The sequence below is a fragment of the Dryobates pubescens genome, chromosome 12, assembly GCF_014839835.1.
Source record: "Dryobates pubescens isolate bDryPub1 chromosome 12, bDryPub1.pri, whole genome shotgun sequence".
Classification (NCBI taxonomy): Eukaryota; Metazoa; Chordata; class Aves; order Piciformes; family Picidae; genus Dryobates; species Dryobates pubescens.
The window spans coordinates 19,102,625-19,119,916 of record NC_071623.1 but is presented as its reverse complement, the minus strand read 5'-3'; the positions used below and the strand labels follow the sequence as shown (position 1 = coordinate 19,119,916).

The following is a 17,292-nucleotide window of genomic DNA, read 5'->3' as shown; positions in this document are numbered from 1 at the left end:
GTGCGTGTCCCCGGGTCTTGCTGCAAGCTACCGAGGTGGGGTTGCCAGGCTAATTAGACGGTGTCCCTGGCTCTTCTAAAGTTCGTTCGCGTTAGACTGATAACAAACAAACACATAAATAAATAAAGCTGCCCCGATGATGACTGTCAAGGCTTAATCGAGTGATTGCCTGATGCGCTTGAGCACAAAGCTATTGGTACTTTATTTCCCTGAGATGGAAAGCCTTAGAAATGATGAGCTGATGATTATCAGCAGTAAGATCCTATGTACTGGCGCCAGTGCGGCTGTGACAGCAACGTCAGTGGGGTTATTTGGAGTTGTTTTTTTCTAAGCTTCTAGGGAGCATTGTAAATGCATACTCTGCCTGTGCGTCTGCTGCTTTCAACTCCCCACCTCGTTTCAAAGCATTAGAACAGGTTGCCTGACACTTCAGTAACACCTACCTTCATTAACAGCCTCTTGTGAGGATATCTCGTGAAAGTCTGTTGTTAGATTTCCATTTATAGAGCACTTTGTTGCTACAAAATTAGGTAAACAATATTTTCTCCCAAGGAAATGATGCTAATTATGCTATGCCATACCACTAAACTTCAGCATGGTTTCTTAGTTTCTGATGCTAAATAATAATTTTCCCAAGTGAATTAATAGTGGTAGGACAGAATTACATTTGCAGGGAATGGGAGGCCAAAACCAGGTACAACCTGCATATCAGCTTTCAGATCCAAAGCGTTTTTTTGCTTGGATTCTGACTTGGCTCTGCCAAAAGCCTTCTGCCAGGGTCAACCTTGCTAAGGCAAAAATCAGCTGAACATGCAGGGTGTGTCTGGGTTCATGTCCTTCACAGAACCCTGCCATGCTGATGCAGGCCTGCGTAGTGCTTTCTGAGGACCTGAACAGGTCCATCATTTTCTCCTATATCTCTGAATCTGGTCTGCACAATTACAATTCTATTTTCATGGCAGCATGTGTGTTTTTAGATGTCAGTACAGTAAAGTTCTTATTTTCCCATTCACTTCAAACATCAGTGGTGGTACTGGCTTTATAAACATTGGTCACACTTTGATATTTAAGCCATCACTTAAGCAGATACTTAAGCACTAGGATGAGTCCAGTCTGTATGGCTCAGCTTGGACTTAGAAACCCAGCAGTGCCAGTTCTACAGAGTTGTGGCTTGTGTGAACTATGACACCGAAACCACAGGAATAGTACCAGAACAAGAGGACACAGTCTCAGGCTGCGTCAGGGGAGGTTTAGGCTGGAGGTTAGGAGGAAGTTTTACACAGAGAGAGTGATTGCCCATTGGAATGGGCTGCCCGAGAAGGTGGTGGGGTCGCCGTCGCTGGGGGTGTTCAGGGCGAGGCTTGACAGGATGCTTGGTTCTATGGTTTAGTTGATTAGGTGGTGTTGGATGATAGGTTGGACACGATGATCTTGAAGGTCTCTTCCAACCTGGTTTATTCTATTCTATTCTATTCTATTCTATTCTATTCTATTCTATTCTATTCTATTTACAATCACATGCAGATTTTGCAGGATCATTGCCTTTTCCTTCTTTTTTTTTGGGGAGCCTACCTGCTGTGAAAAGAAAGTCTAGATTCTGGAAGCTGTTTTGTAGGAGTAGCAATGAAATGGTGAGACTAAAGATACATTCTTCCAATTCCCACACTTATTTTCAACTTGACTGCCTATATTTCTGTACCAGGCTCACTTTTTTTTTTGTAGCTGCTTTTGATTTGGCTACTGCACTTCATTTGTTGAGATCTAAGGATCAGATAAAATAGACAGTAGAGTATCATGTAACATGTGGAGGTGGTATTCCTAAACAATTTATGTTGTCTTCTAGCAACCATGACAGCCTTCTTAGTGGTATTTAACATGTTTATCTCATGAAAAAGCCACGTAGTCATAGCTGGCTTGTCAGATTCATCTGTCCATCAGTAATGCTCATCTGAAGCTCTATGGGCCTGCAAAGTGACTCCTACTAAACATAAAAAAGTAAATGCAGCAGTTTCCACAAATAATTGCTAGCAGAATATTTTCCCCTTCCCCCACAAATCCCTGAGGCATTGTAATCCTGCCGTCAGTTTGTACTTGCCGTACCAGAAAGCTAGGCCAAGATAGGCCTGACGCTGTCCATGGGAGACACACACAAGTAGTAGCAGGATTTCTTCTAGTATAAGAGTTTTGAATGAAAAGACACTTTTCTCTCTGTGCAGCTATGCAGGGCACATTCTGCAAATTCAGAGATGTGTAACTTTAACCAGGGAGGTTCTGTCAACTCCGCACCGTGGCTGTGCTCACTTGTAAAGTGAATTTCAAAGTGAAAGATTAACAACGTACAGATGAGTCACTTGGGAGCTTTCTGTGGTCATGTGAGATAATATGCTCTGGTTTTGCAATTGAAAGGCACTGAAATCACAAAAATGTGGAACTGTCGTAAGTGACATAGCTGGTGTTCCGTTACGGGGCCACTGGATGTCCTGAAATTCAGAACGAGGGATTAATTTCCTGCAAAACCTAGGATCTGGAACAGTCTTCACTCTGAAGATTGCTCACTTTGTTTTCCTACTTCCTGATAATGCAACTGATGGAAACTTTCTGAATAGAAAATATTCACAGGTAATATTTATATGGGGCAAGATTTGTACCAGCTTGTTACTTGGAAGTCCCCAATGTGTTTCACACATATGTTTTCAGAAGTAAAATGCAATGTTTTCCTCTATAGCCAAGAGTTCTCGTATCACAGTGGAGTTCTAATGACAGCTCTTCATGTTTCCAGAAAAGTTTCAGCTGAGAAGAAAAAAGCTGGTGATTTGGAAAACAGGCAAAGGCATGGTAGTGAAAATCAGGGATACATCCCAGAGGAACGGTGGAACACAGAACAAACCCCAGGTGTGTATCAACTGGTGAATCACATACTGTCATTCTGCCTCTCAGCATAGGCATTCTGGATAGCATGATAAGCAATTACATTACAAGATTTCCCAATATGTTCTGAAGGACTTGTGCTTGGCCTGAACCTCTTCAGAATGTTTTGGATTTTCTCCTCCTTCAAAAGTGCTGAGAAACCATCAAAATTCTTTGCAGTTAATTTTAGTTTTAGTCCTGGATTTGTTATTTTAAATGACTTTGCTCTTCTAAATACCATCTGAAGCCAGAGGTGGGATTACTGGACTCTCATATGATAGTCAGTTTTGGCAGTATTTTACAGCTGGTCCATCACCACCACCAAAAAAAATGGGCAAACTTCCCTCCTCTTCCCCCCCAAAAAAAGGGGAAAGGAAAAAAGATAGTTAGTGAACTATGATTTTACTGTTAAATGACTAAGGCATTATAAATGCTAGTCCTTAAGCACAAAGACTCTTTAAAAGCAAATGTAAATCTCCACCAAGTCATTACCCACCACTTGCATTTATCACCACGTTATTATCAAAACGTTTAGTCAAACACTTAATGACACAAATTATTGTGCAGAGTCTGTAATCCAGGCATACAAATAAATTGTGAGGAATTAAAGTGCAGTGGGAAGATTTCAAGAGCATGTGGTGTTGCAAAATGTAGCAGTTATGAAAAAAATAAAGTACATCTAAGTAAACCTGGACAAATTGGGTCCCAGATGTGCTCTCTTCATGCTTGTTAGTATGGTAGGTTGACCTTGTCTGGCTACTGTGTGCTCAACGACTTGCTCTATCACTCCCTCTTCTCAACAAGATGGGAAGAAAATGATATGGAAAAGCTTGTGGGTAAAGAGACTGAGGGGGAGATCACTCACCAATTACTGTCAAAAGCATAGCAGACTCCACTTGGAGAAGACTAATTTAATTTATTCCCAATTAATAACAGAGTAGGATAATAAGAAAGAAAACCAAAACTGAAACCACCTCCCCCACTCTCACTTCTTCCAGGGCTCAACTTCCCTTCTAGCTCATCTATCCTCTTCCCACAGAGAGAAGGAATAGGAAGGGGGACTGCGGTCGGTCCATAACACATCATCTCTGCTGCTGATTCCTCCTCACATTCTTCCCCTGCATCCTGCAGGATGCAGTCCTTCTCCCATGTAGGTCCTTCCTATGGGCTGCAGTTCTTCAGAAACTATTTCATGGATCCTCTTCACAGGCTGCAATCCTTCAGGAATGGAGTGCTTCAGTGTGGCTGCACCATGAGGTCACAGTTCCTACCAGAAAACCTGCTTCTGCAGGGGCTTTTCTGTACAGGGCCACAGCTTTTGCCAGGAGCCTGCTCCAGTCTGTAGATTCCCTCAGAGCACATCCACCTCCTCCATGGGCTGCAGGCAGATATCTGCTTCACTGTTAATGTCAACGGACTGCAGAGACACTGCCTGCCTCACCATAGTCTTCACTGTGGGCTGCAGGGAAATATCTGCTCTGGCACCTGGAGCACATCCTCACCTCCTTCCTTCACTGATTTTGGTGTCTGCAGGGCTGTTTCTCTCTGTCCTAGATCATGTTGTGCAGCACTTTTTACCCTTTCTTAAATATGTTATCCCTGTTGCTGCTGGGCTCAGCTTTGGCCAGCAGCAGGACTGGTGTGGAGCCAGTCACTGCCTCTGTCCAACATGGGAGCAGCTCCTAGTGTCTTCTCACAGTTCATTCCAGCAAGCTCCCCTATGCTGCACAAAACCTTACTATGCTAGCCCAAATGTTAGCTAGAATTTGACTCACAAGTATTAGCTGGACTCCTGTGTGGCTTTGTAGTTCATGCCATGGTGGACGTTGAATAATGGTAATCTTGTATATTCTTGTTACAGGAATCGCCTCTCTTCCCCCAATGTCTTCAAAGTTCACTGTTCCTGCTGCAAATTTATATGCCAGTTCTGTACCAAAGGTAATTGTAGTGCTGATATATTGATAATTATTTATTTACTTGTTTGTTTTTCACACAGTGTGTATTATACTATCTCCAAATACAGATTTTTGGGTGGAGGTAGGTATTTATAGGTCAATTACAGCTCTAACTGGGTAAGCAGCATGTCTTTTTAACATTCCCTAACATTTGATTTGTCCTGGGTGTTAGCCTCAGCTTTAGATTGATTTTTAGGTGGGATGGGAAGTGAGGGAGAAACAGCACCCCCTGATATTTGGAAGAAATGCCTAATAAAGCTTTTTTCTCATGTGTTTCACTCAGCTCTGTGCTGCATCTTCCTCCTCATTTCCCAGGCTAAAGCTCTCTTAGAATTACAGAATATCTCCATTTGGAAGGGACTTGTAAGGATGACTGAGTCCAATTCCCTGCTCCTCACAGGACTAGCTAGACTAAGAGAGATAGAGTGTACCCTCAGAAAGTTTGCTGATACAAAACCTGGAGGGTTGGCTGATATACCTGAAGGCTGTGTGGCCCTTCAGTGAGACCTGGACAGACTAAAGAGCTGGGCAAAGTGGAACCTAATGAAGTTCAACAAAGATAACTGTAGAGTCCTGCATCTGGGGGTGGGGAAATAACACCGTATGCACATTAAGGGTTAATCTGCTGGAAAACAGCTCCACGGAGAAAGACCTTGGAGTCCTCATAAGCTATCCATGGGACATGAGTGTGCCCTTGAGGCCAGCAAGGCCAATGGTATCCTGAGGTGCATTAAGAAGAGTATGTCTATTAGGTCAAAGGAGGTTCTTCTCCCCGCTCTGCTCTGCCCTGGTGAGACCATATCTGCAGTGCTGTGTCCAATTCTGGGGTCCCCGGTTTAAGAGAGACAGGGAAATAACTAGAGAGAGTCCAATGGAGGGTCATGAGGACAATGAAGGGACTGGAATCTCTGCTTCTTGAGGAAAGACTAAGAGACCTGGGACTGTTTAGCTTGGAGAAGAGAAGACTGAGAGGGGATCTTACTAATGTTTACAAATATCTGAAGGGTGGGTGTCAACAAGAAGGAGACAGTCTCTTTTCACTGTTGCCCTGTGATAGAACGATGGTCAATGGGTGCAAACTGGAACCAGGAGGTTCCTCCTTGACATGAGGAAAAACTTCTTGATTCTGAGGGTGACAGCACTGGAACAGGCTTCCTAGAGAGGTTGTGGAGTCTCCTTCTGTGTTTCAAAACACACCTGGCCACATTCCTGTTTGGCCTGACTTAGGCGATCCTGTTCTGGCAGGGAGTTTGGACTAGATGATCTCCAGGGGTCCCTTTAAAGCCCCACTCTTCTATGATTACATGATCCAAATGCTTCTTGAACTCCAACAGGCATTCAGACAGTAGCTACTCTTTCCTTTCTCTTGCTTTTTATATCTTGTCCAAACATCAGCTAGACCATTCTGCTGGCCAGCATGATGGATAGACCTGGCTGGGACAGATTTCCCATAGGTAAAGCCAATTATCTTCTCATCATTCCTGGAATTAAAAACTATCCTCCTTTCTCTCCACAAGCCCACTTACTACCATTAATTGATTCTCTCAGCCTTGCCAGACAGAGTAACTCTAGCTTGGCTTTTGAGAATTCACCTCTCTGCATATTATACGTTAAACCATTATGGAGTGGAGATTTCCTTTGCTCTGGGCAGCCGTTACTATAGTTGCCTTTGCCAGAGTGGAGGTTTGCAATGTTTTTTTTGTTCTCCCCTGTTGCCATAACGAAGGAGATGGAAGCATTGCTGATGAGAGTTGAGGTTCCTCTGCAAATAAAATCCAGTGCAGATACAGTAAATAAATGGATAATTACTTGATTGTGTCTTGGCAGTAACTGATAGAAGGGAAAGCACACAGCTGACACCCTCTCTGCCCCAGAGCTTCGCCCCCTTCCCTTGTGGCTAACATGTAAAGCAAGAGAGCTCAGTGTTTATTCCTCTGCTTGTTCTGTTCTCAGCGGCCTCCATTCTGAAGGGTACTGCTGATCTCTGTTAGCTTCTAGCCCCACAGTAATGTGGGTCTTAATTTATGCCATGTATTTGTAAAATGCATTTAGCACCTCCATGATAGTTTTTGCCAATATTCCCTTGGGAATGTGGCAGTGATGTGGTACCAAGTTCACTCCTCGACGCAGTGATCACTCATTTGTTTTTGAAGAGCTCTTTCAACATGTACAACGCAGAGATCTGTCTTGGGGATGATGTTGCATATAAATCATAGCAGAGCGTGTCTAGTTCTTTTGGCACACAATAAAATTTAGGAAGCCCTCAATCAATGATTAAAACTGATCAAAATAATAACAGTAAAAATAATAGCAATGATCCTGATGTATTTGTGGCTGGTAGTTATATTTGACATTAATTACTTGTCAAACAAGAAACTGTTAAAGCAAAACTGAAAAGTGTGTGTAGAACAGCTGAGGGTTGAGTGTGGATCTACAGCCCTGAGCAACAGTTTCAGACAGTGTTTGATATGCTTATGAACAGGGTTATAAGGCACTGACTATGTTTAGGAGCAAAAGGTGTGTGGTGCATTGCAGTCTGTTCTGAGAAGCAAAAGAGCTTGTGCTGAGGAACCCATAGCCACCCTATATACGTTTCAGGGGGAGATGATGACTTCACTCATCTGTAGCTGTTTGCAAGTGATGTAGTGCTCACTGATGATGGATGTGCACTGGTTGTGCACTGGGAGGATGTTAGGCCATTTGGTGTTATCCAAAAGTTGCCCTGTTGGAGTGCTCTCGGACAATACCACAGTGAGAACAACTGTGTTGTGAGTGGGGACCATCAAGAGGTTGAGCTCACAAACACTGGATTCATGCTTCTGATTCAAATTGAAACATGAGTGTAGGTGCAGCCCTCCATGTCAAATGCTAGATTAGATATCCTAGGAGGTCTCTTGCAGTTAGTGGCTAAGGCAACATAGAAATCCATCACAGGCACACAGCATAAAGGCAAACCGTTTCTGTTTTAACCAGTTGTCCCTGGACAATACTTAGTACAAGTCTGTTATGGTGGCTTCTAGCTGCATCAGTAAATCTGCAGGTGAAAATTACTTATAACTGGATGTAAATGGTTCATTCTCTGTATGTTGGAGGAATACTTAGCAATCTAAAAATGGTTTGTAAAGACAAAACTATTTCTCAGCCTGAATAGGGCCTCTGATTATGTAGTGATGGCCTCATCTTGCAAGAGCTGATGAAGGTTGGTGAAGATTTGCCTTAAATTGTGGATCTGCAGTATGTGATTGAAATTTGTGGCATTAGATACAAACATAGTAAAACATTTCCCAGATTAAAATAATCATTAAAATTATTTTCTTTTCTTTTCATAACCTTTCCTCCTAACTGTGTAATAGAGATTTGCTGACAAAAAAAATGTAACTGGATGCATTCTAAAAAAGTTCAATCACCACTGTTGCAAATATAACACATCAGAAACATTGTGGTGCTCTTTCCTTATATTTTGTGTCAAGAAGGCAAACCATTTAACTCTTTGCTGATTAGTGCTGAGTCAAACAGTTTCTTCAGAAACTACCTGGCTTCCTGCTACTGCATTTTCTAAGCACAGAAAGTTGTGTTTCTCAGTTGGCTTTCCCTGCCTGGATACCAGAAACATTCCCAAAGTTTCTTTGTCTTTATTTTTCTGGACTCCTTAATGAGAAATAGGGGATAAGTAAAACAAAAAAAAGGAGAAAGAGAAGGTATCCAGAGAATTTTTAACATAGTGAAGGAGGCCATAAATGGGTGGACTCCAGCAAATTGCCTCTCTCTCCCTGGATGGTCAAGAGCAAATGTTCCTGCAGTGATTCTATGGGGGTCAAGAAGAAAGAGTGAAGAACCCAAGTCCTCCTTCAGGAGCAGGGTGGGGAAGGAATAATGAGCTCGTCTACTATGGAAAGAGCCATAGACACTAAACACCCGAAGCCTTGCATCTCCACTTCTGCAGGGTGAAAGGAGTTACGATTTCTGTTGTTGGCTTCCTTGTCCCCTTACAAGATCAGGATTAGGCAAGACTAGAAAGCAGGTCTGGATGGGCAACGTTTGAATGGAGAGGTTTAAATCAAAAGAAGCTCACGGGTGTGAGCATGAGATGAAAAGCAGGGCAGGCACAGTGAATTTTCAAGTCAGTGCTGAACAGAGGCAATTGTACCTGCTGCACAGCCTGTTCCTCCCACTCCCAGGAGAAAACTTGATGGTGAGTTTCAGCACAGGTCAGAGGCGTGTGTTAGTCTCCGTGTCTCTGAGAATACCAGCTTCAAATTTGATCCCTTCTGTTCCATATGTAAAAACTTGCAATTTTAAATTACTTGAGAGAGAAAAGGAGAAATAACAGGTGTTCTTTCCTCAGAAGTCCTTGCCTATGGACCCAACCAGGTACAAAGCCTGAAATACCTGGTGGGCCATGCTGTGAAAGGTGATAACAAAAAAATCACTGAGGGCATTCAAACTCTCTGAATCAGAAGCTAATGCAAAACATTCACAACAGATAAATGTTACCTGACAATTGCACCAATCAATTCACACCATGAACAAAAGATTTGGCAAGTCATCTTAGGGAAAAGAAATACCTCAACAAAGGAGAAAGGAGAGGGGGAGAGGAAGGGGGGAAATGGTGTGTGAGACAGTTAAAAAATGGTGAATATTGAACTGAATTATTGAACTGAAGTAAAAATTGCCAGCCACAGGAAGGGGAGGCCAGGAGCATCAGTCAGGGGTGCTGGAAGGTCTTAATTCTGATTACATTAGCCAAGAAAAGGTCAGATGGAGAGTAGAGTTACAGGCTTCTGTTTAATTGCATATTTTGTTAGTGTCAGCGATGGAAGGAGAGTAATTCTTTCTCCTAGTTCCAGTGCTGAGCTGCAGGCCAAAGGGGTGTCACGGCCCAAGGTTCCATCTGAGGAACTGTTTTTCAGACCTGTTGTGCAGAACTCCTTCCAAAAATCCAAGTGCAATGAGGAGAATCCTTTACCTTGGCTCTAGCAGATTTTGGGGGCAGTCCCACAGGCAGTTTAGCCTGAACAACAGCCATAGAATCAGTTTTACCATGTCCTGAGCACTGCTTCCAAGGAACCACATTTATTCAAGTCCCACTGGTACAAAAGGAGCTCCAAGGACTCATCATCTTGCAGGACTGGGCAGTCGCCTACACTAACTTCCTAATTAGCCCATTTAATATGCCGTAAATGTCTCCATGATAAATCAAAAGACCATTTCACAGGAGAGTATGAGTAGGCCATTTATAGTGGGCCAGATTCATCTCTGGTATAGTTCAGCTGACTTCAACACAGCTACAGGAGGCTTGAGCTTGCCACCGTAGCCACACTCCTCCTTTCCAATCCAGAGTGAGTCATGGCTCTGCTAATGTGGAAGGATCTATTTTTCTTCTTAACTACTCCAAATGGCACTCTATAAACTGGAAATATTATTTAGTTGTGGTTGTGGTTTTATACTGGGAAGGAAATGAATGATGGATTGTAGCTCCGTTTATTGCACCATATATAACTGCTCTGACTCCGAGGATTGTTCAAAAAGAAAAATTAAGCTATCAAAATCAAATTAAAAGGTCAATAAAATAGAAACATAAATCCATGACAGGAAATAATTTCACCCCTAGTGATGAAATGTACTATAGACTGTGTCATGTTGTGATATTCATTGGTTGGCATATCTCGCTTAAGAGAGTAATAAATATTGATGATACAGATATGGAAAAGGAACATGCAATTTTTAGGATAATTTTTCCAGGTGTCTGTGGTAGAAAGGGAGGAGTGCAGTTATGTGGGTGGGATTAACCCAAGAAGATATGTGAGGGAGTATCCAGACTATTGATGGACAGGGAAATGTGCTGAGTGTACAAATGGTTGACAGGATGGAACTAGTTTGCTATTTGAAGCAGTAGCATATCCAGATTCTGAGAGTACCCAGAAGTTTTTGGCAGGTGTTTTCCTGTAAATAAAGTGAATTTGGATTGAGACTAAAAACTGAGGGCAATGAGAAAAATAACCTTCTGAATCAGAAAGCTGTGCCTCCCTGATTTTTTATTCTAAGAGCCAAATATGTGATGCATATGGACACATTTGGAAGTACTCCTACCACATTAATTTCAGCAATTTGTTCTAATGCATTTAGACTTGGATTTTTTTTTGGCTGGCTAATAGCAGGCAAAGCCTTCAGTTTATCACATATTTCCACAGCATCAGTGTCTGAGGAGCTGCCATCTGTCAAATCAATTTAAAGCTCAGAGCCCTGTTTCATAATGCCAGATGTGTTTTCCTCATCCATATCACTATGTCATATGGGTTGCAGAAATGACTACAACATGCTTGTAATAGCAGAAGTCCTTCTTTCATTAATTGAAGATCAGTATTCAAAACATCACTGAAGGATTCAAGCCTGAAATCAGCAGATACACATACTCATTCTATCTTCTGATTCATCCATGTATTGCTAGCTTTCTTTTTTGTCTGACTGGAAGAGATGGTAAGATTTGAGCATCTGTTTTCCCATCCGAACCAAGAAACTATGCCAAGATTTCCCCAGTATTACAGTTCCTTTGTACTAATCCCTATAAAATGATACCCAGGACAGTTGATAAGTCAACAGGCAGGCTTTGAAGCCTGTGACTGTCAAATATCCATGGTTAACTAAATGCCAAGCTGACAATACACAGGAATTAAAAAATATGTGAAAGAAATGCTGATGATATTTCATCCGTACTGATAGAGGAGACCACCTTAGAACCTTGCTCTGTAGTGTTGAGCTGAGCAGGAAACCACTAGAGCTGGGTACTTAAGGGTATTGGATGTGAAAAATAATGGAACAAATCCTTTTCTCAGGACTGTTAGAACACTGAATTAATCTGAAGAAGAAACAACTTTGAAGTCATAAAATCATAAAGTGATTTGGGTTGGAAGATACCTCCAAAGGTCATCTAGTCCAACCCCCCTGCAGTGAGCAGGGACATCCTCCATCAGATCAGGTTGCTCAGACTCCTGCTGAGCCTGACCTTTAATATTTCCAGGGATGGGGCCTCAACTTCCTTCCTGGGCAACCTGTTCCAGTTGCCCTGTTCCACCACCCTCATTGTAAAGAACTTCCTCCTAATGTCCAACTGAAATCTACACTTCTCTAATTTCAAACCATTGTCCCTTGTCCTGTCACTGCAGGACTTTGTAAACAGTCTCTTTCCAGCCTTCTTGTAGGTCCCCTTCAAGTACTGGAAGTCTGCTATTGGGTCTCCCAGAGTCTTCTCCAGGCTGAACAACCCCAGCTCCCTCCTTGTAGGAGAGGTGTTCTAGCCCCTTGATCATTTTCGTGGCCATCCTCTGGACCTGCTCCTTCATCAAATCAAAACTAGGCAGAGGCTTTAGCAGCTGTAATGCATCAGGGTCTGAATATGAAATGATTGCTGTGGTCCTGCTGTTGTAGGAGATCTTCTGTAGCATCAGAAAATGAGTTTTAGGTCACTGATCAGCAGCCAGCAGCCTCCACTTTAGTGAAGTTATATCCAGTGAACTGCAACCTCCGTGAGGCTATGCTCCTTCAGAGAAAACTCCATAGAAAATGGGCCAGTACACAGCATGAGCTGACTGAAATTCATGGAATTATTCATTAATTAATATGAGAGCACAGTGAGAGTGAAAGATAAGTAGCCCAGAGCATTTGCTTTAAAGCAAATAAGTATGAAAGATGCAGCAGGGCAGAGGTGAAGCTTCGTAAGCACATTCCCAGCCCCAGGAGCATACTTGCTGGTTGGCTCCTCCTTTGGTGATGAGGAGAAATGGCATGGCAAAACAGGGTCCAGATGGCTCATTCTTGCAGATGAGATTTTCAAAGAAAAGAGGCATGCTTGGGTTACACTGTTCCCAGTGCTGTTAGGGAAAAATAGGACAGTCTAGATTCAGCTGGTGCAAGTCCTCTGACTCCCTCCTATTCAAAACCACGTGCAAATCAAAATCTTCTATAATGTTGCCTTCTAACAGCTATAAACACTGCCTCTTTCAACAACATTATTTGACAAACTTTCTGATTAATGTTCTTTTTTTCTTTGTTTCTTTAATAAACCTGGATGCAATGCAGTATTTTTGTGCAACAAGTTCTGGGAAATATTCCTACCATAGTATTTCGCTAAACGTGGGATTCAAACAATGACCTGTTTCAGGAGCTCTCAGAGGCAGTGCTCAATGAGGTGCTCTTGTACCCCCTTCTGAAATGTTCTGATTACTTAGTGTAGTAACTCACTCAGTATATTTGATACTCAGAGAACACTCTACAGTATTTGGGAATAGCTTGTTTTCCACAAAAATAATGCTTGCCTTCAGCTTTTTTTCAGAGTTGGTATTTCCCTTCTACAGCATCACAGAATGTTAGGGGTTGGAAGGGGCCTCAAAAAATCATCTAGTCCAGCCCTCCCTACCAGAGCAGGACTGCCTAGAGTAGGTCACACAGGAACATGGTAGAGTGTTTCTCAGAACCTCTATCTTAATGAGAAAGTTTGCCATAACAAACCTGCAATTGAACAATCAGGAAATGACGAGTAACTGTTCTGCCATAAATGAAGCAAATCTCATTGTATATTAATCCCCAGGGGAAGGCAGACCAGAGGAAACTTCTGATGTGCTGTGGAGATGACTGAATCATAGAATCATAGAATCAGTCAGGGTTGGAAGGGACCACAAGGATCATCCAGTTCCAACCCCCCTGCCATGGGCAGGGACACCTCACACTAGATCAGGCTGTCTCTTCTCTGTTGAGCACCCATAAGGTCTTTGGGCTGAACTGCAAGAAATTAAGTGCAGCAGAGAGTTCTTGGGAAAAGTCCCTTGAGCAGAGACAGGCAATCCTGTTACTTCCCAGAGCACTGCTCCTCTCTGCAGGAATAAACAGTAAAGAAGGGTAAATTTAGAAAACAGCAGCATGTTCTGGCAATAAAAAAAGGATCAGGGCGGGGGGAGGGTAGGGGATGTGGGGAAAGAGAGTTGTGTTTAAAACAGAAGGCAGCTGTCTTATGAAATGTTTCTAGGATAGTTATATTTATCCCATGGTTTTCCTTGAGGTGCTGGGACTCATAAAATACCAGAGACAACGTTGTCCACATTTGTTTTCTAACTTTTTTGTCTATGGCTTATTCAATGATGCATATGTTCCAAATGCATTATTTAAGGTGTTTAATACTGGAAGACTACCAAGGCGATCCAAACTGTACATGATTAATGCTCCTGAAGTAAACCTCAAGAAGATTGGTCAATAGTTAGGAACCAGCTTGATAAAAAATACTTGATAAAAAATTCCACTGGGAAGAACAGTGACATTTCCATTCGTTTCCAGGGGCTCGAGATGAGGTGAGGAAGTTGAAAGGAACAGTAGCCCACACACAGCTTCTGCTTGGAAATAGATGAAACCAACACTGGAGCTGTCCACAGCAAACTGTGACTGCTGTGTTTCATTTAGGAAGCTTATGTGAAGTTAGATATTTACAACTTTGGAAGCTCTTTTCCTTCCTTAAAGCTAATTTTTAATTAGCTGTGTGATGTCTCACTACTACATTTAAATATCTGAAGTGTCTGTTGCTTGGATGCATTTCAGAATGATTTTTTTCTCTGTCTTTTCCTCTGCAATGACGTTTTCTGAAGGCACATATGTAATTAGGACTGGAAATCCGCTGCACTGACTTCAACCAAGGATGGGGGTTTCAAAACTGCTCAGCCTTTGCCCTGAACTGATTCTGCTGGGATCAGTTTGAAAACAGGCTGCTGCTGGTGGAAATGGAATCATGCCAGTCATGGGAACTTTTGAAAAAGCCTGCCTTGAATAAATACTGGACTATTAAGAGCAGTCTTCCAGATACATGAAATGTTGGCCTGCGTATTATTGCAATAATCTCTAGTGTATTCAGAAAGCAATTTTGGACGTTAAGTTTCTCTTACAGCTTAATGGGTGGTTTCTTTAAGAGAATCAGAGGAGAAACACCTGACAATGTTTTGTTTAAAAGAATCCAGACTGCAGAGTCCACAAGAAGTTCTCAGACAGCATAAGACCAGTTAATGAATTCCCAGAACTACCCTCAGTGTATTGCATGTGAAACTTCTGTTTTCACAGAATTGTCAGGGTTGGAAGGGACCTCAAAGATCATCTAGTTCCAACCCCCCCTGCCATGGGCAGGGACACCTTATGCTAGTTTTCTTTTCATCCTTTGCTTTATATTTAGGCTTTAAATGGGTTGCTGATGATAGATTTCCTTTTGGTATAAACTTCTGGGGTGAGGTTTCAGCAGGTAACATCCTGAGAACTGCTTTTCTTGGACATTTTTAATTGTAGAACTGCTTTTCCTCTCCCATAGGTGCGACCTCAAAGACGTACTGAGTACCTGCTCAGCCCAAAGAAGATTAGAAACGTGACACTTGTTTAGGATGAGCTTCTCCAGGAAATTTCTCTATCAGTTGCACTTTATGCTTTTGGATGGCTTCCCGCAACAGAGAAAGGTTAACTCTGGCTCTCACACGTTAAGCTACAAGTTATTCTTCTTTTTTTCTCCTCATGTAATGAAATAAAATTGCAACCTTTATAATGTGACATATGATATCTCAGCGAAATAATGGACATAAATTACAGCCTTAACTTCAGAGACAATTAATTTTATGGGACTCTGCAAGAACAAGAATCCGTGCTTTGGGTGCCAAGGAAATCGGAAAAACTTCTATGTTAGGTTATCCACTGCAAGATCAAGGATTGGAACTGCAAGAGTTTTATTGGTTCAGAAGAACTCATCAATAATAATACTGCTTAATACAATAGCTATTACTTTGAATGTACTTTATGTACTGCAGAGGATCATTTGGAGCTTATAGATCAACACAGTTTTCCCATTTCTGTTCTGTAATAAAATGAAGGGAAGTTTTCCTGAAGGGCTGTTAAAAAATTTCTAACAAAACTGTGTTTGCACCAGAAATGAATTTGTTTCAGTGTATTATTAAATATGTGTAAAAAATATTTGTCTTGAATCAAGTTTTAAATAAAAGCCAGTCAGCCACGAGCCTAAATAAATAAATAAATAAATAAATAAATAAAAAAAAATATATAAAAATAATATAAATAAATAAATAAATCCTGGTTTAACTAAAATGTAAAAATCTTAAATTGAAAAATGTGGATTTGAAATTCTTGACTTGTATGAGTTGATGCTTGCATGCTTTATGTCTCTGTTCTACTTGTGGGCTGAGTTTGGCAGTCCAGTGACTGCAAGCAGTGGCCACTGGTATTTGTGTTGGACCTTGTTGTTTCATCAGGGCTAGAGCTGATAGCGACCGTGAGAAATGAACTTTATCTCGGCAACCTTCCCAGTAGAGCAGATCTGGCACGTGGACCCTATATGTGCCTTCCCAATCTAATAATTGTGATTTCTAGCTGAGAAGTTGTGTCAGGTTACACCCATCCCTGGAGGGGCTGAAAAGAACCTAGCTCCCAGGTGGACAAAGAAACCTAACCCAGATGGGCAGAGAGACTTGGTACCCTTTCCAGGGAGAAGAGGTCCCCAGGTCAAGGTCTATCTCTTCCACTCCCCATTCCTGTTCATCAAGGCTATTTAAGTGGAGCCATCTTCCTGTCTTTTCCTCATGCTCCTGCTCCTCCCCTGCTGCTCCAGCTGCTCCTCCTGCTACCAGGTGGTGAGGCCTTAATGCTGCATCCATGCTCCTAAGGACTGCATCTAAGGAGAATCCACATTTACATGGAGAGAATCCTATGCCAGCTGGCCTGGTTTTGTCTATGATTTTTTTTTCATTTAACCTTTCTCCTTATACCTTTGTAACTTTCCCTTTTACTCAAATGCCATATATATTTTGTTAACCTTTTTTTACTTCCAAATCAATTCCAGACTCTTTTGTGATTTTACCTTTCTTTTCTCCTGCCTAATTTGCTTTTACCCTACTGGGGAAAAAGGGAGAGTGGAGGCAAATCTAAATCTCTTCTATTTGGGCTTTTGGACTCCAGGAAAGCTCAAACCACAACACAAGTTTTGTCTGAAAGTTTGTATTTCATAATAAAAAGTTCAAGCTTACTATTTTTTTTTTTTTTGAAAAAAAGGCAAACTTCTTCCAGAAAAACAAGTTATTTTCAGTGTACTTGTCTTTCTACCCACTCAAACCATTTTGAATTATTCAGTGCTTTGCATGTTAATCTTCTGTATGAACCAACACAGGTGCTCTTTGCTGAAGAAGCAGCTACGTAGAATTGGGCTCAGCGATGATCTGTGCAGCAGAAATAAGAAGTTTGAAATTTTTGCAGGAAAAAGAAGCTGGTTTGCATGTTTAGCATTTGGCATCTCATTAAATTGTGAGAGATTTTGCACTGCTAGTTGCATTACCAGTCTGTCAGAACAAGTGGTGAGACTCAATTCATGATGTGTTTCAAATTCTGACCATCTACATGCTTTGAA

At 41.8% G+C, this 17,292-nt stretch overlaps 1 protein-coding gene across 1 annotated transcript in view; it reads left to right on the top strand.

Annotated features, from left to right (window-relative positions):
* Positions 1-15,884, top strand: part of IGSF5 (immunoglobulin superfamily member 5) — a 34,631-nt gene extending 18,747 nt beyond the window's left edge. Inside the window, exons 7-9 of the mRNA XM_009905866.2 lie at positions 2,780-2,892; positions 4,769-4,845; positions 15,199-15,884. Coding sequence (XP_009904168.2) covers positions 2,780-2,892; positions 4,769-4,845; positions 15,199-15,267 — 259 coding nt within the window. The 3' untranslated portion in view covers positions 15,268-15,884. The remainder of the gene's footprint in view (positions 1-2,779; positions 2,893-4,768; positions 4,846-15,198) is intronic.
* Positions 15,885-17,292: the final 1,408 nt, after the last annotated feature.